Source organism: Cyclopterus lumpus, chromosome 13 (genome assembly GCF_009769545.1).
Source record: "Cyclopterus lumpus isolate fCycLum1 chromosome 13, fCycLum1.pri, whole genome shotgun sequence".
Lineage (NCBI taxonomy): Eukaryota > Metazoa > Chordata > Actinopteri > Perciformes > Cyclopteridae > Cyclopterus > Cyclopterus lumpus.
Window position 1 is genome coordinate 2110271 of NC_046978.1, and position 22407 is coordinate 2132677.

Consider the following 22407-nt stretch of genomic DNA (forward strand, 5'->3'; position numbering starts at 1 on the left):
CTTAAATAAAATATCTGGGTACTTATTTCACTTTTGCATGGTACATAATACAGGTATTACACAGAATTATAGATCGCAGATTATGGATTTAAGAAGAGAACAAGACAGTTTCGTGTTGCGTGAGAGTTGTCATTCAGTATTGATGGCGGCATCAGGTGGATGAAATATGTCAAGACACTAAAAGTTAATCTAATAAACATTGTACAAACATTGACCATAAACTGCACATCTCTTTCAGTTGGCGGATTTTGTCAGTTTGATACGACCGACCTTTGAAGTCGTGTTTGTGAAAAAGTTTCCTCAAAGCTAAAGTCCTTTTCAGTTAAGTGAGATGTTTGTATGTGTTGTTGACTAAGTTTTTAAGTTTTGTATGCAATGCGTATATGTCTCTCTGCTTGTCTAATGGTATTGTTTTTGAAAATAAATTATATTTATAAATTGAAAGTAAAACCATACTTTAATGATTTTAATCATCTCACCTTTTCTTTCATTCAATAAACCATCTACAGCAGTGATGGGCTCTTGCTTGAGAAAATGGATATTGGGAATAAATTCCTGTTAAATGTTAATGTGTTGGCCTGAAAGACAGCAGTAGAATATAGGAAGACAGAACATCATCTCTTTGCAGAAATATCCCCAGAGGACAGTGAGTACTGACAGACAAATACTTTTATAGTGAGACTGTAAATTTAATATATATATTTAGGGTACAGGAGTAGTGTGATTATTTTGATTATTGATGTTAATATCGGGCAGTATTTGACAGCTGGTGATGATGTCAATCTTTTCGGAGACAGCCTTCAGGTCATCCAGGATTAATCTGATGCTGTGGGACGCATTGATGATGGCACTCTGCGAAGTATTTAGCTGAGCTGTTGCACTGTAAACCTTTCACAAAAACAATCAGAACAAAACTCAAATGAAGGCATTTCCAACTACAGCCAATTAGCTGTTACAAGATGTGTATCATAGAATCTCAGATGCAGTATAAGTAGCACCCAACACATCTACGTACCTCTCTACTGGCACTGCCATAAACCTGCCGTACCATCTGTCCAATGTCAGAATACAGCCGACTGTTCGATTCCTGCAGCTTCTGTTGTAAAAGCGTGTCACCTTGAAAAACAAAATGACATTCTGAAATAACTGAACTAAACCTCCATTTAACATTGCTCACTTATCCACTTGGTCAAGACTAAATATTGATTTGAAGTAAATGTTAACCACTGAAATACACTGTTTAAAAAAATATAATTTACCATTGCAACTATAACTACTACTTCACAATGTATGATCTTAAAAGGGCCTGACCATTTTTCATTACTTTCGATATTTTAGGATGATGACTGAAGTTTGACCATAGAGGCCCATTCCTGACCTTTGCCACTCTAAAATCAAAGGTCCACTTTCCAGCCTTGTCAGAGTTTTCAACCACATTTCAAATGCACCAGTTTTCATCAGTGGATGGAGCTGGACCTATTCATACATATCCTACATGTATTCATACAGCCAGGTGATCCACTTACTGATGAAGATCATGAGAAGACAGAACATTGAGCCCCGAGTAGAGTAATCTGTAAGTATTACCGTTGGGATATTCATTATTCTAATAATGACGTTGCTATAAGGCGTTCCTCACCTTGTGGTCTGTGTGTGGGACTTGGCCGGTCTTCCACTATGGACTGTATATCAGGATGGTCTCTGACTACAATAAGAGGAGGCAGGTCTCTCCTGAGTATGTGGGCGCTCTCCTGGATCAGTGAGGAGGCTCGGTCGGTCTGCTCCTCCTCACCATCACTGTCTGTTTCAGATGCCTCCCCAGGAACCTGACAGCATCCGAGATATCACAGCAGATTGAATAGATTCGTGACAGGAGGGGTGGAAACGTTTGTTAATGCTCTTATATGAACACACACTTTTATCTCTGTCGCGATCAAACACATAGCAATGCAAGACAACCTTGGCTCCGACTGTGGCAATTTGGGGAGTGGACATGGAGGTGATGTAGACTTCGTCATCAGAGTCTGTCTCCGAGGCCTCACCCTGCACCACGATCTGGTACCCGCTGGACATGACTACACACACGAACACAAAACGAAACTTCTTTAGCTAACGCTGCATCGAAACCAACTATAGATTGCACATGCTAATCGCAATAATAATAATAATAATAATAATAATGACACATCAGTATCACTTTGCTCAGTATATATAATATAATGTGAGCTAAATGTTAAAATATAGAGTACAAATTTAAAAAACATGTCAAACCTTCCCCGTTGATTTGAAAAATAAAGATCACATGAGCAGTGAGGAAGTGGCTTGTTTTCCAAGAACCAATCCGATGGGAGCTCTGGTGTCACGTGATATGTTTGATATGTTTGTAAATAAACCGGCGTACACCGAAATAAAACGTACTTTTCTGATATGGTTTCAGGCAGTGTTCATGGTACCCGCTGTATTGGTCCTCCACATAAGAACAATATGTGTTGTTACTGGATATATGATTTATTCTTGCTGATGTGGTAGAGCATGTATTCCGCCACCGCCGGGCTTTTTTCACGTTACGACAGAGGGTAAACTCCCGCTAACTCCGCCTGCGTAAAGCCTGAGGAGAACAGTTTTCCTGGTAGAATTATCGAGTGCACCCAGGAAGCTGACTTGTGTTTACTTCGAGTAGCCTACAGTCTGTTGACCGGTACAGTATATTTAACAGTTCACAGTTTAATGTATTTCGATAACTACAGGTTATGTCAAATATAACGTTAGATGCATTGCTTTGTCTATATCTCTCTCATACCGAAATAGGACAAACCAGGCCTGGACCAGCACGCTAGCTTTCTGGCGCTAACTATCGAGCTAACGTTAACGTCATTGAAGGTTTTCACAGATAACTTAAGCTTCAATTAAGTTTAACTGAATATTTTCTCTTTTGTGGCAAAGCTAACTACGTTAGAGTGAAACTGTTTTACTGAAGCGTAATATTGAGCAACTGTGTGTTTGTCAGGAATGGCAGACGAGTCTCTGTTCGACTTTCTCCACATGGAGATCGTGTCACATATTTACAGGGAGCAGCAATCCAGTAAAGAAGAGATGGACAACAAGGTGTGTTCAGTAAAGACATTCATCAATCAACTGACACGTATTTAGAGGAACCTTAGCTTGGAGTTACACTGTGGTCTGTAATCACCTTGTAAAACATCTACTAGCTCACGTTACATATGTGTATATAAAGTTACTACTAGACTTCCTGATAATCAATCTGACCACGTGTTTCCCTCTCCCAGGCCTCACAATACAGCTCATCGTTACATTATACTATTTTAGCTTCTACATTACTTTTTTTGTCCACGGAGCAAATTGACAGCTTGAATTTCTTCTCTTCAGGATAGAGCTGTCTGCGTTTCTGTCCTTGAAAGCATGGGCTTCAGGGTAGGACAAGGACTCATTGAGAGGTAGACAAGCACACACACATACACATGTGTAATGCCAAATGCTTTGTGACATGCATCCTCTTCACTAATGTCACGTGTCTGTATCGTTTGCTTTGTCTAGGTTGACCAGGGACTCTCCCAGCTTCAAAGATGAGTTGGATGTAATGAAATTTGTCTGTAAAGACTTCTGGACAAAGGTGTTCAAGAGGCAGATTGACAACCTCAGAACAAACCATCAGGTAAAATATAAGTTTGGAGTAGTCTTTGCACCAACTTCAATTTCTATCTCTCTTATGAAAATGTAAATGAACCTGTACTTGTATAGCCGACCACTCAAAGCGCTTTAACACTACATGACATCATTCACCCATTCATACACTGATGGGAGGAGCTAAGGTTCCACCTGCCCATCAGGACTAACTAAGATTCACACACCGTAGGCACAGCTACAATGTTGGGGTTAGATGTGTCTTGCCAAGGACACATCAACATGGGCTAGCAGAGCCGGGGATCGAACGGCCGATCCTTTGATTGAAGGACGATCCTGCTCTCCGCTGACCCACAGTCGCCCCTAATGTGTGACGACTTTAAAATGTGACTTTGTTTGTGATGGATATCACACGTCATTATGTCAAAGAAGTGCTTGGAATGTCTTAAGCGTCACTCAAACTCAATTAACGTGATAGATTATTTAAATCCCTCTGAATTGTTGGAGTTCTTGCTGGTAAAATTGAGAAATTAATATATACAAAGAAGCATATTCATTGTTTGTTACACGTGTTGTTACCAAACCTGCATTTACTTTCTGCCATAGGGTACGTATGTCCTGCAGGACAACACGTTTTCGCTGCTGACTCAGCTCTCCAATGGAAAACAGTACCTGGATCAAGCTCCCAAGGTTAGGAATATATATATATATATATATCTTACATTCCTACTGTTGTCAACTAGAAGTAGTTACTTAATAATGCCTTTTTGTTGGTTTACAGCCAAATAAATCAGAATCTATCTTGTTAAAGCTAATGCTGCTGTAATGCTGTATTTGTGTGTGGTTTCCCGCAGTACCTTGCTTTTTCATGTGGCATTGTGAGAGGAGCTCTGTCTAACCTCGGTCTGGACAGCGTGGTGACAGCTGAAGTCTCTGTTATGCCGTCCTGTAAGTAATACCAGAATACCAATGATGATTCTCTTTATTGTGGGAAAGAGCAAGGTAACATAACATGCTCATTGGCTGCCATTTGTACCTCGACTGTTGTAACTTATCCAGTCTTTGGATATGTCTCTTAAAGTGCAAGCACGTGGTACAGCTCTCCTTAATTTTGTCTTGGCAGGTAAATTCCAAGTGGTGGTCCAAAAGTTGTGATCTGATCTTCTGTGCTACCCTGCAGCTGATGAACAGGGCCATGAAGAACTCCAACAAATAGTTCCTGTCCAAACACAGAGAGTCAAACACCAACTTAATTTACTCATCTGGGTCAAACAGGACTAGCCAGGTTCTGCTGACAACCGGGTACCTGTGACAGAGCAGAAAGGCTCAGCCAAAGCTGACCTTTTACTGGTTCTACTCTGACACAGAAAACCATTTGCTTTATTCCTTTTCCCTTTTGATATAGTTTACCATTTAAATGAAACAATGCATGGTGTTCTCAACTTTAGTTTTCCTTAAAGAAGGGAAGCCTAGCCCTGACCGACACCACTGACAAATTGACTGTCAGTGATATCAATACAATAATGTAAGTGTATAGTAAATCACAAAGTAAATTAATCCAAATTTAGAGGACTGACTAAGAAAACCTAAGAAACAATTGAACTTGAAAAATAATTTAGGATAAGACATCAACTGCCATACCATCTCTCTTAGCATCCATCCAAGTAATAGTGAGTGAGCCTTTGGAAATTATTACACATGACACATCAGATTCACTATTAAACACTCGTTGCTCTGCAAACACACATACCTTAGTTCCTGGTGCTTTGTTCTGCCTTGGAGCAGTTTTGCCTTTAGGAGCTGACTGTTTCATGCATGCTGGTGGTCTTTTCAATTTCAGTTCATTTTAAGGCAAAATGCAAATCTCGAATAAGTAATTCATACAGGACTTTAAGTTTAATTATGTTTAGATGTCATAATATATTTGATGTGTTAACAGTTTCGGAGAGAACCACTCAAACTGAAAATACAGATTATTATTTTTTGTACCAAAATGTCAATGTTTTTTACAGTATGTGTTGTATGTAGTGTTGAGATTGTTACTAGCATAGCATACAGTAAACAGCAATGTGGATTTATGGGTTACTTTTGTTAATTTTGCTTTGTATAAAAATCTCAAATATAATTAAAGCTGCGAGCAGCGATGAACAGGTCCTCGCTCATTCACGCCAGTCGGGGGTGCCAGCTAGACCACGTCATGTTTTAATGTATTAAAAAAAAGTGACCGTAAATGTATAACGGCGAAAAGTGACAAAAACAAGCGAAAAACACAAAAAACTGCCAAATTGGGTTACATATTGCAATGTGCACATATACTGTTTTGAGTGATTAGTCCCAATAGTGTTGAAGTTATGAGCATTGGAAAAACAAGACATGCCCCTAAGAGGTTCATTGGTCCATATGTCCTTAACACAATGATATATAAAAAGGTTTTTTTATCTATGTAGGTGGTATAGCTTCAGTCAAAATCGACAGAAAAGTTGGTATAATTCAAAACCAGCGTGTAGGAGAAATTATGTGTTTTTCACAAAATTCAAAATAGCGGAAAATCTAAGTAGGCGGAGTTCAGGGGTCTGAGAGGCAGGTGGAGATCGACGTGTGTTAATCGGACATTCTGGGTGAGGGGCATCAGCGGTCAAACTTTGAGCAAAAGAAATTTGACGTCTATATCAGAAGGCTATTTTCACCAAGCCGGATAAGCTTGCCAAATTTGGTGAGTTTTCGAGCCTGATGAGTACCCCAAAAATGTTTCAGCCTGATGAGTACCCCATTGAGTATCCCAATGTACAAAAATAAGAATCAGAAAAATAAAAATCCTTGCAATTTCAATAGGGTCCTCTCGGACCCTAAATATCTAAAGCAGTTTATGTATATGCCGTTTGTTTTCATTATTACATTTTCTCAACTTAACATTGTCTCTTAATCGAATAATAATGCTGTTACACAAACAACCTAAAAGCGAGGACTGTTGAACAAGAAAAGACAACACAATGATACAACAAAACAATATCACTGGTAGCTGCTGTAGCCTCTTTGTGCCACTAGAGGGACACATAAAGCTGCCATGATTTTCATGTCTGCTGCTTTACCCTCATGGCCAGTTGTGTCACCATGTCTAGTCCAACATGTTCCTTTGGTTGATCTTTCTGATGTTCTCCCAGTATTTGTCTGAAAGACACACATGGTTGCACAGTGCCATTGTGTATTTATTCACCGAATGTTTGGTACAACAAAGTTATTTTCAACACTTATTCAAATAATTGTTGTTAGAAATAATCAGTGATAACACAAGATGTGTTCATACTCGTTTCATATTCTATTCAGCATGTTTGGTATTTTAATTCATAAAAAAATCTTTTGTTTATATTTGTGCCAAGAATTCAAAGCGTGTTGACACTTTTTTCATGGCACTGTAAAGAACAAAATACATATTGAAGTATATGTTCTTCTTATGTAAATCAGTACTTTTACTACATTTCACTGTGTGCACTAGCAACGGCAGTTCCTTTTCCCATCATCCCCGCTTGAGTTATTCATATTTCTTTTAGGTTGCTGATCCATATCATGAGCTTGGTATTAAGAGGTTCTACTGTATGTGAGCGTACTGCACTTCTCAGATATTCATATAAAAGTTTTGAAGAAAACCATGGTCATTTTGAGTTTGTGTTTAGAATAAGTTTACCCAGGTTCGGTCAAATCCATCATCAGATTTGGTACAGTATTATACACTTTATTAACCATTGATTTTATTGATACATTTTGGTATAGCACCTCATGGACTTTATTATGTTGCTCACTCTACTTTAATAACTGTGTTCCAGTATTCTAATGCCATCAGTGGGATAGTTTTACACAACAAAGGGTCTTTGCATGTAACTTTATCCTTTTAATGAGCCTTCAATGTGACTCTCGCTCAGACTCTGCCCTGAAAAACGACTGTGTGCATGCTGTGAAAACGTTCCGTCTATATTAGACACAATTTGGAGGGCGTATTTCACCCTACAAGGAGAAACTTTGAATAACTGTGAATATATGAAATAATAGCTATAATCATGAATGACGACATCAGAGCAGAATTTGCAGTCGATAGCGTTGGGCACAACCACGCTTCGTAGCAAGGTGGACATCTCATGCACATCTATGGTCAATGAAGTGTGTGCACAGCCAAATAAGAGCAATTGTATGTATTTGTCATATTCTAATTCAATCTTTAAAGTGTTTCACAAGTGACACTGAACTATTTTTGTTCACAAACCCCACCATGAAGCATAGATGGTTCAAATTAGTGAAAGAGAGGAAGAGAATGTTGGATTGCATCTTAAAGAGGCACTCCACCAGTTTCCAATCGGCATGTGAAAACAGTTGTTAAATGGATCCGGTGGCTCACGGGGAGCATTTTATAGTCTAAGAAAAGAACTCTGTTGATGTCATCAGGGTTACTTAGACGTGGGTTTGGACAACACTGATTTTTATTTGCATTTTTTGTTACAAATAGCCTGCATTACAAACTGATGGTATTGAGTCAGGAAGGGTTTAATACAAGAGTTGCTGTTGGTTGCATGATGGGAAGTGTATGGGAGTGTTTTGGAGCTCGACGCATGCAAGGGATTAAGTCAGGATGCCTCAGCTTATGCTGCATCAGTTTTGGTCATTCTTTCAAGAAATCTTTCTCGCAAGTCCACCAACTTTATGGAAGGGCAATACTCCATTCCCTTTAATATATTCTGAACTCCTTTGTCTAAAACGTTGGGCTTGCACTCTAACTGGGGTATGCCCTTACTTAGTGCTGGCTCTCAAGACAAGAGTTCTTGAATGAGTATAAGAGAGCAAGAACAGTTCATAAGACCCGGGTTATAAGTAGACTGCCACGCTAGCCCTGCTGATCTGCATTGTGCATCTGAGGTGACAGCAACATTGGTGTTTTGGGGAATTTCTTTTCAACCGTAAAGATTTGAAAGGAATCAGGAAAACAGAATTAGGCGTCTGCATAAATGTGCAGCACCTGACTACGGCCCACTCTTTTAACCATTTGTTGCAATCCATTAAACACTTTGCCCAAATCCTGTCTGGAGAGAAGGGGGAGAAACAGAAAAGTGAGATTAAAGAGAATGCCTGGGAGGGGGCACAACTGTAGAAAGCCGTTGAGGAGAAGAGGGTGAGATTTTGAGAGTGGACAAGAGGTAAATGAGATGGAGAGAATGAAGAGCCTCTACGGGAGGCTGGAGGGAATTGAAAGGCAGAAAAGAGAAGTGTATTAGAGGTCGGGGAAAGCGAGGGCCAGAGAGAAAGAGGTGTAGGAAGAGAGAAGGATGAAGAAGGTGAGACACGTTTTATGTAACTGTATAAATGTAAACATATTATACAGTGAGGAAAACTAGAGACTGCCTAGCTGACATTGAGGGGTGATGGTGAGAGTTAAGCAACAGCTGTTCTGTGCTGCTCCACTTCCTCCTACTCTACCCCGCATCACAATATCACCTATACACTCATAAAGAGGAACTGTGAATGAAGGGTGGGAGGAGAAGGAGGGGTGTGTTCAGGGGCTAGAAGAAAGAAAGGAGGTGTTGGGGGTGCAAGTAAAACCAGCATTCATTATTTTAAATTGATGACTCGATCAAATTGAGTAACACTGTCTACACATACTGACGGAAGTCTTTTGCAGTGTGAGAAGCTGTCAGAGACTTTTGATCTGGGCTAGGGTTCCTGAAAGCTCACTTTAGTTTGTAGGCAGAGACAACTGAAATCACCAAATGCTGTTTACAGTCATTGCAATGTGCTAGTGCCGATACCAAATTGGGGTCTAAAACAATGTCAATTAAGTAGTTAATTGATCTATAAATGCAGCTGCACGTGTCTGAATAGAGCACGTAGAAATGTTGGTAGTCTACTTGATTGCCAACAGGACGGTATTGATAGAATGCTGGATCTAGATGGTTGTAATTAGATGGTTTATAAGTAACATTAGTAGTTAGCTGATGGGTAAACAGTGGGCGCGTAGCCAACTGTTAGCTAGCTTCTGATGTACTAGCTAGCACTAAAGTCATGTTTTGTTTGACTTATGACCAATACTGACCAGTTTTGCCACATCTTTCTTTTTTATTTGATCTATGTGTATGTTTTTTTTGTTGGTTAAAAAAAATGGTATTATCTCACAGGATGCCTTCCTCTCAACATTGTCCCATCACTTCTTTGTCTCACAACTTTTTTCATGTAGGCTTCCACTATTATCCCAATTTCTGCTCATTCAACTTCCATCACCCATGCATGCCAGCCTAAGAGGGAGATTCTGTCTCACACACACAAACAAACTGTGTCTCTCGGGGCCATATGTTGACCTGTGGTGGACCTGAATACAGCCATCTGCCTGCCTGTGTCCCACAGGGCAAGAGTGTGGGAGAATGTCTATCAGACACAATTCAGCACACACACACACACAGAAACCATACAAGCACACACACACATGCCTTTAACCCCATTCACAGCCACTAATCACTCCAAGACAGCCAGTCCATCTCATGCTAAGTGACAGCTCTTGTGTGCGTGGAAGAGATTTCTGGAGGGTGAACCATGCGTATGCATCTATATAATATATAAACTTATATAACAAACTTGTATATATATATGTGATGATGCAATACCTTATTGGCTTGATGTAAACACTCACAAACTTAATGTAATTAAGGTCATTTAGACCACAACTTGGTTTTATATACCTGGACTGTTTTCCTGTTGTATCATATATAGTTGGATTGTATAAGGACTAATGTAGTTTTGTGTTTTAACCCTCCGTATGCCTCTACACACTTCTGTTCCTCCCCATAGCAACAGAAGATTAAAGTATAGTACGCAACTGCTATGCAGAGAGCAGGAAAGTGTTGAGAGGATGTAATTGATAGAAAGGAGAGGAACAAAGTGAGGGAGGAAGGATGGATTTAGAGGAGGCAGTGAGGGAGAAGGGACATGGGTGGGAGCCCAGGATTGGTCAGATTAAACCCTAAACAAAAGACTTCTTATCTCCACATGAAATCTTAATGGCATGACTACAGGCACACACACACACGCACACCAGTGTCTTGCTACAGCAGACTGGTTGACTATTATAGCTAGTTGCATAAATGGATTTTTGGTATTTTACTTCTTTTTTTTAAATTCAGTACAATTAGAAAAACAGCCCTGAATTATACTTTAATTAATTAATCAGCAACACTAGTTTGTTAGAACATGAAACTGCATCAGAGTAACTGTAGTTAATTTCCGGTTCACGCAATTTCATCCGGGAACGTGAGGACCTGTTGTGTTTCACTTGTATAGTGTAATTTGTGGATGAATATAGAAGTCTCTAGTCTTTGTTCATACATGCTAGTCGTTCTGAAGGAACGGAGAAATAATCTGTAATCCAAAAATCCCACTTTAGTGAGTAAATTGTATTAGTCCACAACCTAAAGCAACCTTTCTTTAATGATTCCTTCCCAGTGAAAACCGTGTCCCAGTATGTGGTGATTTTGGGGGGAAAGTTCTCAGACAAACCAAAGGATAAAATCAAATCAATCTAAAAGTCCTACATAAAAATGAATTGTCCTCCAGTTTATGTCCAGAAAAACATTACTGGCTTATCAGTAATTCTTTCTTTTGACATTTGGCCACAGGGGAAATGTGATCTACAATGAAAATCATAACTGACAGTTCACTGGTTTCCTGCTTGCTTCCTTCCTTCCTTGTTCACACATGTGTGAACACTGTTGCACATACACTACAGCCAGCATATAATACAAGAAGGAAACATACGAGTCTTGTAAAAGCTGCATTGTTCTGAGCAGATGTGCCACACATGCATAGCTTCTACTTGTAAATCTTGTTAATTAATAAGAAATTGATTAAGGAAAACAGACTAAAAGTTAGTTAAAAAAAATCAAAAAAAAAACTTTATTTCCAGTACAAAATAGCAAAAAAAGAAAAAGAAAAGAGAAACCAAATATATTAAACTTGATACAAGCATCACCAACTCAAAGTCCTCTATAAATATGTTAAAATAAATTAAAGAAATTAATTTACTAAAGATAATCACCTTTAACACTAAACAGGCCTCAAACATGTTGATGAAAAGGCGATTTTAAATAGACCAGTAACAGCACAGCGTCTGTACTTCTAACCAACTACGTCATAAACACACAAGTAACATTTCTATAACAGTAAGCATACATACCCTAACCCTACAGAATGCTGGATCTAGCTCAGTAAGGCAACTGCCCGGGCACACAGTTCACATACATGTGACCAGGAACACTCCACATTCTTAACAGCACAAAGCCATAACAGAAGAATTAATTTTGACGGAGAGATGAAATATGGTGTGCTGGGTCACAAAAAACATGCATATTTATCGAAAATGTGACACCAGTGCTGCCTTTGGACGAAAGAGGGGAAAAAAACGCTCCAGGGAATGTTGTGTTAAAGATAATCTAAAATACATTTTAGCACCACAAAGTATTTAGGGAAAATACCAGAGGTAAAACAGGACATGAAAGATTCACATGACTTGATTAAAATGTCCTTCTACGCCAAGTGCATTGTAGCTAAAGTCATTTTCAGATCATATCAGTTTATACAAAATAAGACGCAGAATAATGTGATAGCATCTCATTTGTTAGGTTTTTTGGTCCATCTTTTGACTCACAATATTGATGGATTTTCCGCAATGCCTGCCATTTGGGCTGGCCCATTTCACATATTAAAGCCAAACAAATACTCATGCCCGTGCTTTTCCAGTTGGCAAGTCATGCAGTCAATGACATGTCATGAACATGGGATTTGAGAAAGTATGATCAAGCCCACTTAAGCTCAAACTGAATCCCCTTCCTCCCCCTGTAAGGCAGGTCATATTAGGTCATTTGACATTTTACTGGTGGCAGTTTATCAATAATGTACGAGAAACAAAAGAACACTTGTAGTCATCTTAACAACAATGAGACTTGAACTCTAGCTTATTTGACTAAATAAAGAGATCTGCACCCCATCCACACATCTCTAACAAACCAGAAAATATTGTTTCAACACATGACCTGGTAAATAACGCAACAGGCACTTCAATTGTTTAAAAACATAACATTCGGGTTCAAGGCCAGTGATCTAAACATAACCGTAGACTGTATATATGAGGAAAAAACTGTTTCAACAATACTGTGTCCACTTAACATAGTGTGTTTGTGCTACCATAATCAAAAGGTTTGAGCTACAAAGATGTCTTTGGCTGTCACTTTTTTTGATTACTCTGAAGTTGGTAAAAAGGTCATAAATGGTGTGGTTGGACGGCAACGTGGCTAATCACACTGCGATTACAATATCTTTGTCGCCATTTGCCATCTTACCATAGGATTTTGGTTAAGCATCAATCGCCTCCAGCACTATTTAACTTCTGTCTTGATTTATACTGATTTGGTGGCAACACACATTTCAGGTTCTTAACTTTGCTTCCCTTACGCATGAGACAGTGAAATTTAAACTACATAAATCAAATAAGCAAATCTCTCTGTGCTTTCTGATTTAGTCAACAAGTCTTTCTTTTCCGTTGATACCACACAGAAGCAAAGAACGTCTGCAGTGTCAGTGCAGTGGCTGTGAGAGAGAAAGAGAGCGAGACAGTGTGTATGTCTGCATTTATAGGGTTCTAGTGAGAGCATTGTGTATTCTTGAATGTGGATATACGCGTGTACAGTATATATTATGTTGAATATCGCAGTGTCTGCATGTTTGTGTCTGAATGTGTAAATATATAAAAATATAAATGTATGTTTGTGTTCACGGCACACTGTAGCCTAAAAGCAGAACCCAGTAGCATCCTCAGGAACAGAGAGCTGACTGAATACAGCCAGACGTCTGCCGTTGACATCAGTAATGCCTCCGCAGGATTCAGAGCCACTGAGCGAGCTAGCAGAGCTACTTCCATCCTGGTCCTGGTCTGACAGAGAGGTGGAGGACAGGGACCGTGCACCCAGTGGCCCTAGAAAGACCCCGGTAGCATTTGGACTCTGCCTCTGGGAAGGTGAAGCAGTCGGAGACAGCCCACTTGGAGAACAGCCGGAGTCTGGGGAAGGCAGGAATGGAGACTGGGGGTCTGTTGCGGTGGCCTGGCCTATGGGGGCCTGGTACTGGTGGACAGGGGAGGCCTCAAAGGCAGAGTCCATCTCCAGGAAGGCATGAGAAAGAAGGTCAGTAATGTCAGCGCAGGAAGGAGGAGAGGCCGATGGAGCGCGAGTGAAAGAAGCAGTGACAGGAGGGTGAGCAGGAAGGGCAGGCTGAAGGGCTTGCTGGGGAGCAGAGGGAAACCCAGCAAAGCTGAAGCTCTGTCTAACAAGAGGAGGTCTGTGCGAGCGGAAAGAGGAAGGTGGCTGTTGGGGAATGCATAAGGAAGAGGACGAGGAGCAACGGGAGAGGGCTTGTTTAATTTCCTCCTCCTCGTTGTTGTGGACAAAGTGGCAGCGGATCCCGTAGGGGCAGAAGCCGATGGTGTGAAACGTACGGCACGGCTCAGTTTTGTATTTTGGATGTCTGTTAAGATCCCGCAGCTCATCCAGCCCGTGGGCAAACTGGCACTTGCCACCATACTTGCACAGGCCGCTCTCAGTGAAAGATCGACACAGTTCAGTCTTGTAGCGAGATGAGGAAGAGGAAACGGATGAGGAGCTAGTGCTCAGTGCAGTGGGGCTGATGTCACTTTGGGAGTGTGTCATGTCAGTCCCCAGCCAGCCAAGACTTGCTGCTGTGGTGCTGCTGGTCTCCACCATGCTGAGGGAGCGCTGGGCGAGGAAGCCTGACTTTCCCCACTCTGAGGAATTAATGAGCTGGGTGGGCAGAGGGCTTTCTGGTTGCTGCTGCCCCCATTGGTTGGCGGTCAGAAATACATTGTCTGAAGGATCAGTGGGGAGGCAGGAGAGAGACGATAGGGAAAACGACGTGTTGCTACGTGGCTGACCAATGCAACCTGGTGTTCTCATGGCGTCACTGAGGGATGGTGGTGATCGGGTCTGCTCCCTTAAGTCAAGATTCAGTAACTGCTGTAAAAAGAAAGATAAAACAACATTAGCAGATATATTTTACAGTTGTTATTTTTTTTTTAATCCCATTTTCAGTTTTCTGAACAATACAGAAAGTGACATGATGAAAATGTAAAACAAATGTTTACAGATGCATTAGGTTCATAGATTTGTACAACCAATCTCGTAAAATTCTCTCCTGGTACAGTTCTCAGTGTGATTTGCGCGTTACTGGAGTTTTTTTAAATTATTTGTATCTGGCAGCATAAAATCATGGATGATAGGTATATACTGGCAAAGTATTTAATGAATCATGAAAACAAACTTCTGTAAAGTATTTACTTTTGTGTTATAAACTTCTGACAGCCCCTTGTTGTGTTTTATTGCCATGCAATACAGAAGTTAGCTTCATGGTACTTCAGTTAGCAATACTTCTAATGGGACTCGCCCTCTTTTAAGATTGTATTATGATCAGTCCATCTTGACTTTGTCTCAAACAAAGTCCCTCTATTGTCATATATTAAGCAATAACAGAACCGAAAATGAAAGCAGGCATACAAAAGGCAGACATGGATGACCTATATGGCGTATTATCAGACTCCTATTTATGGTTTATAATTAATGAAAACTATTCCAATCCTGGCATTTGAGCAGTGGGATACAGCAAGTCCCTTTCAAACTTAGACGATGGGTTTTGTACGTAACAAACTACGTAACAAACTATATTCACGAAAACATGATCCAGCAAAACCCTTCCCTTCCTCTATTCATCCACACTAACGTGACCCCAAAACAAGTGTTTAACCCGGCATCCTACAAACCCGTGCATCTTCTACCGTGAAGCCAATAAGCACGGGCAGGAGATCACCTAACTGTTAACTGGTAGCGGGACACTGCTACGCAGCGCATGGAGGAAAGTTACAGTACCTCGTGCGCTCTTTCAGAAAATATAGTATTAGTTTGTTACGCAGCTTGCTTCTACTTACTAGCATCCAGGGACTCAATCTGGGTGTTATCAACGAAGATTAACAACTTTAGCTAACTTAACTGAGGACTTCTTGTTGTTTCGAGCAACAAGTTGCCGCTTATGGGTCGTTAACGGTGGACCTACTGGCTCTACTGGTCGGCGGCGTCCATCGGTAAAGTTGTAACTGGTCTGTGACCAGCGGTGGTTAAAAACTAACGTTAGCTTAACTAGGTCACGTGAGCTCACAAGTACAAAACTACATTTTTTTTTATGTTTTAAAAATCAGAAAATGAGCTTAACGTGAGTTAGTAGACGGTTTAATGTGCTCCCGTTACGATGCATCGCAACAACAACTTAAAGCAGCGCTTCCACTCCGTGACACGTTAGCTTCCAGGTCCCCGGGGCGAGTTTACTTTTAGATCACAATGAGGCCGCCGAGAGCCCGCCGGTTAACGTTAAACGGTTGGTACGGGACAACGGCAGCAGCAGCAGCAGCGACGACGCTTTAAAACGACGAGGAGAGCTAACGGCGTGGGAAGTTAGCGATGTAGCCGGTTAAGCTAACGTTAACACCCCATGACCTAGCCAACTTTTCTTCTTTTTTTTGTTGCGCTCCGCTCAACTTTCTTTGCGCGTCGCCTTTTCTTTTTGTTGTTGTTACCTTGCACATCATCTCTTCCAGGTCAGCAAACTGGTTGCGGGGGAAAGACGGCATTTCGCTGAGTAGTCTAAAAAAAAAGAGGTTTCGTCCGATCTAGTCTGCCCCCGCAGTGAGAGACGTGGGCAACTCGCTGGCATGAGTCAGTTCGAAGTTTGTGGTTGTGTACGCGGTGCTAAACAAGCCCAAGACCCAGACCACGTGTGGATTTAAAACCTAACATTGCTTTTAGCCACTCCCACGCGACAGTTGTCTTCACCAGACACACAACTGTCGGAGGTGGGGACCGCTCGAAAAACCGTCGTTTTATCCGACCTATTTTGAATTGCTTCAATATACATATATATTTGTTTGTTTATGTATATACATCCTAATTATTTTTAAGCCATTTGAGACATATTGTTTTAATCAGAGGAGACAGAGGAAGTTATAACACAAGGGTGGGGGGGCTGAAGAAATAGAAAGGAGACGAACAGCAACCTCGTGGCTGCCTTTTCGTGAACACACGGGTAGAAAAGACTGGATGGAGACAGCTGAGCCCCATGAGACAGACAAGGAGGAGTGAAGTTTTTGATTTCAAAGGTAAAGGTAGATGTGTGAAAAATTCCACCACAGAGCGGAGCCATGAGCATATCTGGCAGTCCTTCACACACACACACACACACACACACACACACACACACACACACACACACAGAGGTATGTTCCGCTCTATAAAATATGAGTAACATTTTATTTCCCCAAAATTCAAACCTTTAAATAAATACAACCCTATAGCCTGGAGATATTGTGTTAAACTGACAGAAAAAGGCCCCATTCTCCGACCTCCGGTATGACATTGGTCCTCACAAAGGCAGCATTTCAAGAACAAACACACACACACACACACACACACACACAGGTCTGCCAGGAGTGAAGTTGTCACACCTCTGGGATTGTAAAGAGGATTGTGACAGTCTGTCCAGTAGCCTGAGAAGTTGGTTGTTACTACAGGGGAAAGAAACTGCAGGTCAGTGCTTCCAGATATAGGGGTTTGATTCCCTCTAGGGCACTGCTTCAACTGACTGTGTACCAGTTAGTATAAAAGCACCATTCTAAAAGAAAAATGTCAATGTTCACTTTGAGGAAATTGCACCAAAAAAAAGTTTAAAAAAAGAAAAAGTTGTACGCTTCATAAATCAAAGTTTTGATATGCTGGGCCCCCAAAGTATAAACGTTCTTGAAAGCAGGATATAGCCCTGAGCCCCTTTAGAAAGATGAGTTCAGCTGAGAACAAAGCCTGCTGAAAAGCTTTGTTTTGGTCCAGCCAAGTGGTCACCATTAAATGTGTGTGTTTGTGTGTGTATACATGCTTGCGTGTGTTTAACAGAGGGTCTCGATCCCCTCATCCCCCCAGTGCTGTGATGATGTAATGGTAGGCCTGTAGGTCTGCTCTTTACAGCCTGAAGGTTGCCTCAGCCAGCTGTGTTTTGACTTGTGTGATTTCTGTAACTGAATTGGTGTCCTTCGTCACACATCTGCAACTAAAGGGGAGTTAAGAGGTTTCATGGTGTCCAGCCGTCTTGTGCCACGGTAACATTACATCCCAGGTGCTATTCTTTGCACGTCTTTCCTCTTTTCTTACCGGTCAAACTCTGCGTCAATATAACAATTGCCGAGAATAGGGGCATTCATTTCTCGTGTATGCCTCTGAAACCAGCACCTCAGCTTCATCACGTAATGTTCATACGCAGTATCGTCCAGATACAGTACATCATATTGTGTGGAGATCCAATTAAGATGGACTGTAGCATCCTAAACGTGAGGGACATTTGAGTGGCCTTTTGTCATTATATTTAAGTTCCTCATTCACGTCATCATTAAGAAACTTACCACTTCTGAACAGAAACAATGCATGTTTCAAAGCATTGCAGTGGCTCAGATCCCCGTCTGGAAATCAAACTATGAATATTCTATCTTAACCGCCAGGTCACCATGACGCCCCACATATGTGGACACATACCCAGTCTTCTTTTTGGGCCGTGTTTCCTCATGTATATAAAGCTGCTTGCTTTCACCCAAGGTGTGATCAAGGCCTAATTATGTTGCGACCGTCCTATGGGTGCTATTCCAGACGTGAGACACTGACCTGATTAATTCATTGTCTTAAGATGTTGGCTCTGCGTGTTTGTTTTTTAACCTGAGATGAAGACCACCACTGTGAACAACAAGCCATTAACAAGATGTCAACAACACGAGTGACTTGAGGTAAACCGGCCCTTCTATTAATTTGGTTAAGTAAACAAGTGGTATCTATAAACAAGCTATTCGCTCGGCGAGTACAGTTTACTTCTATAAACAAATCTCTCTTGGGTGAGTTGGGGATTACTGGCAATAGAGAGAGAAAGGGAGTTTTCTGGAGGAAAGGGGGAGGGGACATCTGAAAGAGAGTTCTTGCTTCTTGTTGCGTCCAGCTGGGCTAGAGGGCCTTTGGAGCACAATGAGCTCAATGAGCTGCAGGACCAACTAACAAACTAATAGCCCGCCCTCTGCGACGCTACCCCCGTACACACACACACACACACACACACACGCATGCACAGGCATGCACACGCATGCACGCGCACACTGAGGACTGAATGGGTGGATAAAAGGGCTTGTTAGAAGGAAAGAGAAGGGGTGAGGAGAGGGATGAAGGGCCAAGATCGGGGGCTATTTCGAAGAAACGAGGAAACGGGAAATGAAAGGAAGGTCTTTGGAAGGAAAGAGGTGGTTTTGTTAAGACTGGATCTGCAACCAGGTTCATGTGCAGATTTGGGATTAATCAACCAGATGCATAACGATGTGTCATGGGACACATTCCCATTGCTTTGTCACATAATATTACTGCGGTGAAATATTTAACCAAGTCATTGGAACGGCATTTGCTAATTCAACATCTGCCTGATATTAGAAGAGATTTCCAGAGGAGACATTGCACCGTGGGGTTTCCCTATGAAACGACTGACTGCAGGGGACCGTTGTTTGACACACAAGATGTTTTTTGAAAAAATGTGATGAAACAATAAAGTCATAATGGATTAACTATTTGAGAGAACTCCTGATGAAAAGACATTGCAGTGTGTTTCCACTAACAGAAGTAGATGTCTGAGAGCTAGCTTGAGGATGTAAGAAAAGGACAGAGGGGTAAGTATGCAGGGTATGAGAGCTAATCCATAATGACAACTCTGTGTGTGTGTGTGTGTGTGTGTGTGTGTGTGTGTGTGTGTGTGTGTGAATCTGTAGAAAACTTGTGAAACAATTGTATTGTAACACCATTTGTTTTGTGTGTGTAGAGAGAACGACACACAGGCACACACACACACACACACACACACACACACACACAAACACACTTGCACACTCAGCCTTTTGAAACCCTCATGATTAAGTGAAGTCATTCCTCTACAGCCCCTCACAGGCTTCTTCAGATAAGAGGCTACTACTGCCATTGAAATATTAAGGAGAGGGGGGAGGGATCTGATAAACATCTGCTCCCCCACACCCCCTCACCACCTTCCTTCTTTCACAGTGTACCCGCTACCCCATTTGCTTGTGTGTGTGTGTGTGTGTGCGTGTGTGTGTGTGTGCATTTGTGTGCGTGCATTTGTGTGTGTTTGTGCTTACAGGGAGCATTTGGGAGTCACAGAGAGAGCTGGGTATTTGGGTAGAGTTTCCTTGACAGTGAAATTTGAGCAAATCTACAATTGATTCCCACAACTACTAAGCAATGTCCACATTTTGTGAAAACCCTAGTTTTAAATGAAAATGTATTAATGTGGATGCAGCCTAAGCCTCTCTGATGTAATCTATCCTTATAATGTTAGCATCTATCTTGTGATGCCATGCTATTTATATCAACTGATTGTTGTTGATAGGCTAACAAAAGAAAAAAACTTTCTGAAATCTCTTAAAACTGATATTTTCCAACACAGAAAAGACAGCTTGGACTATTAAGTAAAACTTTCAAATGAAGGAAAGCACATTTGATCAAATCATTTACATAAAGGCTAACATCTTTGTCAAGAATAGACATGATAACCAGACGGACTGCCCTGGATTGTTTAGTTATGCATAAATACAACTATGACCATTGTTTTTGCTTAATGCACACAAGCACATACATCCAGGTACACAACACAGTAGGGTTCTACTCACAGGGCAAAGGTCATCCCATGACCTTTGACCTCTGACATCACCCCCTCCCTCTTCTGCCCACCAGAATTCACTCCTGTGGATTCAATTAGAAAGCGAGAGAAAAGGAGAGCCAGAGAGGAGTACATAAAGGGTTTACAAACAAGATAACAGTGACAAATGTCTACAGAGGGCGTAGCAATGGAAAAGGAGACAATGACTCAGGGTGGAGAGCGTGAGAGAGTGATGGAGGAGAGTTCAGATCACTTCTATTGAATCATTTGTTTTGAAGGAAAGTGACAACGAATCTGGGGTTCCTACACCAGACATAATGGTGTACACTATATAGCCAAACATATATGGACACTGATCCCATATCTTTGTGCTTTTGCTTTGGGGATATGTTATGGGTTTAGTCTAGCCTCCTCGCTTCCAGTTAAAGAAGCTCAAAATGATAGTTTACAGCATATGCCATTTCTATTCATGTCTTGCACTTCACTGTGGCTGCACTGTACTTCTCAGTCTACTGTTTAATCTGTCTTAATGCTGTTGTGGTTTATTCTTGTCATCTATTTTATTCTTGTTATATCCTTTTTGTATGTTTTTTTTTATTGTACCTTTATGGCTGTGTGCATCATCTATATTTTGTCTTAATGGCAATTGAGTCATATGTAAAGCACTTTGTATTGTCTTGTTGTACACATGCCATGCCTTTTTTCCCCTTGATATCTTAGACTGTATAGTGTGCATTCAACTTTGTGGCTAACCTTATCCGAAAAGGCCCTTTTCTGTTTCAACATGCCCCGCACAAAGCAATAGTATAGTATAGTAATAGTATAAATAGTTTTACTGTGGGTTCTCTCCGGGCTCTCCGGCTTCCTCCCACAGTCCAAAGACATGCTGCAGGTTAATTGATCTCTAAATGTCCCATAGGTGTGAATGTGAGAGTGAATGGTTGTATGTCCCTACATGTGCCCTCGATGGACTGGCGGCCTGTCCAGGGTGTCCCCTGCCTTCGCCCTATGTCAGCTGGGATAGGCTCCAGCGCCCCCGCGACCCTAATGAGGATAAGCGGTATTGAAAATGGATGGATGGATGGATGGCGTGTTAATTTTTCCATTCGCGCTATTCTACTGCCCTCTTGTGGATGGAAGTTTGATTACAAATCAGTATCACAACCACTCATCGATTATATTGGATTGTTTTTGGTGTGTTATTATGAAGTGGTGCAGAGGCAATGTTGACTGTAACGTTTGTGTTGTGTGCGTGTAGCCTACTTTGTGTATTTAAAAAACATATATCTAACTTTGTCGTTTTGACTCGTAGGCTATTTGACATGACAACAGGCTACTTTGCTATATTTCTATCGCTTCAGGTTGGAAAAATACAAGCACATTAATGCATTTACATTATTTATTTTACGACCACCTGAAATGAATGACCATTGTAATATGGGTGGTTAGCATTATTGTACCACGGCCAGCTAAACAACAGGGTCACCTCATCTTAAGCTAAGCACGCAGCACCAGAGTGACCAATTAGAAACACACGCCTACGATGAAGCGTGACCGACAGGTGCATGCTGGGCGCCGCTATGTTAATGCTGGGCACCGCTATGTTAATGCTGGGCACCGCTATGTTAATGCTGGGCGCCGCTATGCTAATCCTGGGCACCGCTATGCTAATGCCGGGCGCCGCTATGCTAATGCTGAACGGCTTCCGGTGGATCTTTCAGCGTGATTTGCTCCTTCTGCTTCCGGTGAAGTGTGCAGGGCCTTTCTGCTGCTCTGGCTAATAACTCACTGATTGAATTGCAGAAACTCATTCAACTCTAAATGTGAGGACGGCAGCGGGGCCCGAGAGGCTGAGTGGACTGGGCCGGTTTTGATGATACTTTGAGAACCTGGAGCCGATTGAGGAGGACTTCACGGAGCACCAGACTCAGCAACACACTGATG

General features: G+C 41.4%; 3 protein-coding genes across 6 annotated transcripts; 1 reads left to right on the top strand and 2 right to left on the bottom strand.

Moving 5' to 3' along the window:
- Positions 1-438: 438 nt before the first annotated feature.
- On the bottom strand, positions 439-2362 carry bloc1s3 (biogenesis of lysosomal organelles complex-1, subunit 3). 2 transcript variants are annotated; one of them, XM_034548561.1, is made up of 5 exons: positions 2272-2362; positions 1917-2075; positions 1640-1826; positions 1016-1116; positions 439-888 (listed from the first exon to the last, which is right to left on the bottom strand). In XM_034548561.1, the coding sequence occupies exons 2-5, from the start codon at positions 2016-2018 to the stop codon at positions 703-705; spliced, it is 576 nt and encodes a 191-aa protein (XP_034404452.1). In that variant the 5' UTR covers positions 2019-2075; positions 2272-2362; the 3' UTR covers positions 439-702. The 2 variants fall into 2 exon arrangements, with proteins under 2 accessions (XP_034404452.1, XP_034404451.1); XM_034548560.1 differs by having other exon boundaries at positions 1960-2075; positions 2272-2361.
- A 71-nt stretch (positions 2363-2433) lies between these two features.
- trappc6bl (trafficking protein particle complex 6b-like) lies at positions 2434-5790 on the top strand. 2 transcript variants are annotated; one of them, XM_034548563.1, is made up of 8 exons: positions 2637-2698; positions 2809-2880; positions 3008-3105; positions 3388-3455; positions 3556-3673; positions 4249-4332; positions 4497-4590; positions 4766-5790. In XM_034548563.1, exons 3-8 carry the CDS (start codon positions 3010-3012, stop codon positions 4795-4797), a joined length of 492 nt encoding a protein of 163 aa, XP_034404454.1. In that variant the 5' UTR covers positions 2637-2698; positions 2809-2880; positions 3008-3009; the 3' UTR covers positions 4798-5790. The 2 variants fall into 2 exon arrangements, with proteins under 2 accessions (XP_034404453.1, XP_034404454.1); XM_034548562.1 differs by lacking the exon at positions 2809-2880 and having other exon boundaries at positions 2434-2698.
- Positions 5791-12305: 6515 nt separating this feature from the next.
- zgc:114130 (uncharacterized protein LOC570332 homolog) lies at positions 12306-16495 on the bottom strand. Of its 2 annotated transcripts, none has more exons than XM_034548891.1 (2): positions 16301-16495; positions 12306-14690 (listed from the first exon to the last, which is right to left on the bottom strand). In XM_034548891.1, exons 1-2 carry the CDS (start codon positions 16352-16354, stop codon positions 13455-13457), a joined length of 1290 nt encoding a protein of 429 aa, XP_034404782.1. In that variant the 5' UTR covers positions 16355-16495; the 3' UTR covers positions 12306-13454. The 2 variants fall into 2 exon arrangements, with proteins under 2 accessions (XP_034404782.1, XP_034404781.1); XM_034548890.1 differs by having other exon boundaries at positions 12306-14693.
- Positions 16496-22407: the final 5912 nt, after the last annotated feature.

Coding starts and splice junctions, on each gene's coding strand:
- trappc6bl (XM_034548562.1), top strand. CDS start 3,010: ATGGCAGACGAGTCTCTGTTCGACTTTCTCCACATGGAGATCGTGTCA. Junction 3,106..3,387: donor AAGAAGAGATGGACAACAAG/GTGTGTTCAGTA, acceptor TCTTCTCTTCAG/GATAGAGCTGTCTGCGTTTC. Junction 4,591..4,765: donor AGTCTCTGTTATGCCGTCCT/GTAAGTAATACC, acceptor TTGTCTTGGCAG/GTAAATTCCAAGTGGTGGTC.
- zgc:114130 (XM_034548890.1), bottom strand. CDS start 16,354: ATGCCGTCTTTCCCCCGCAACCAGTTTGCTGACCTGGAAGAGATGATG. Junction 14,694..16,300: donor TGGAAGAGATGATGTGCAAG/GTAACAACAACA, acceptor TTCTTTTTACAG/CAGTTACTGAATCTTGACTT.
- bloc1s3 (XM_034548560.1), bottom strand. CDS start 2,073: ATGTCCAGCGGGTACCAGATCGTGGTGCAGGGTGAGGCCTCGGAGACA. Junction 1,117..1,639: donor TCCCACACACAGACCACAAG/GTGAGGAACGCC, acceptor TTGTTTTTCAAG/GTGACACGCTTTTACAACAG. Junction 889..1,015: donor ATGGCAGTGCCAGTAGAGAG/GTACGTAGATGT, acceptor TTTTTGTGAAAG/GTTTACAGTGCAACAGCTCA.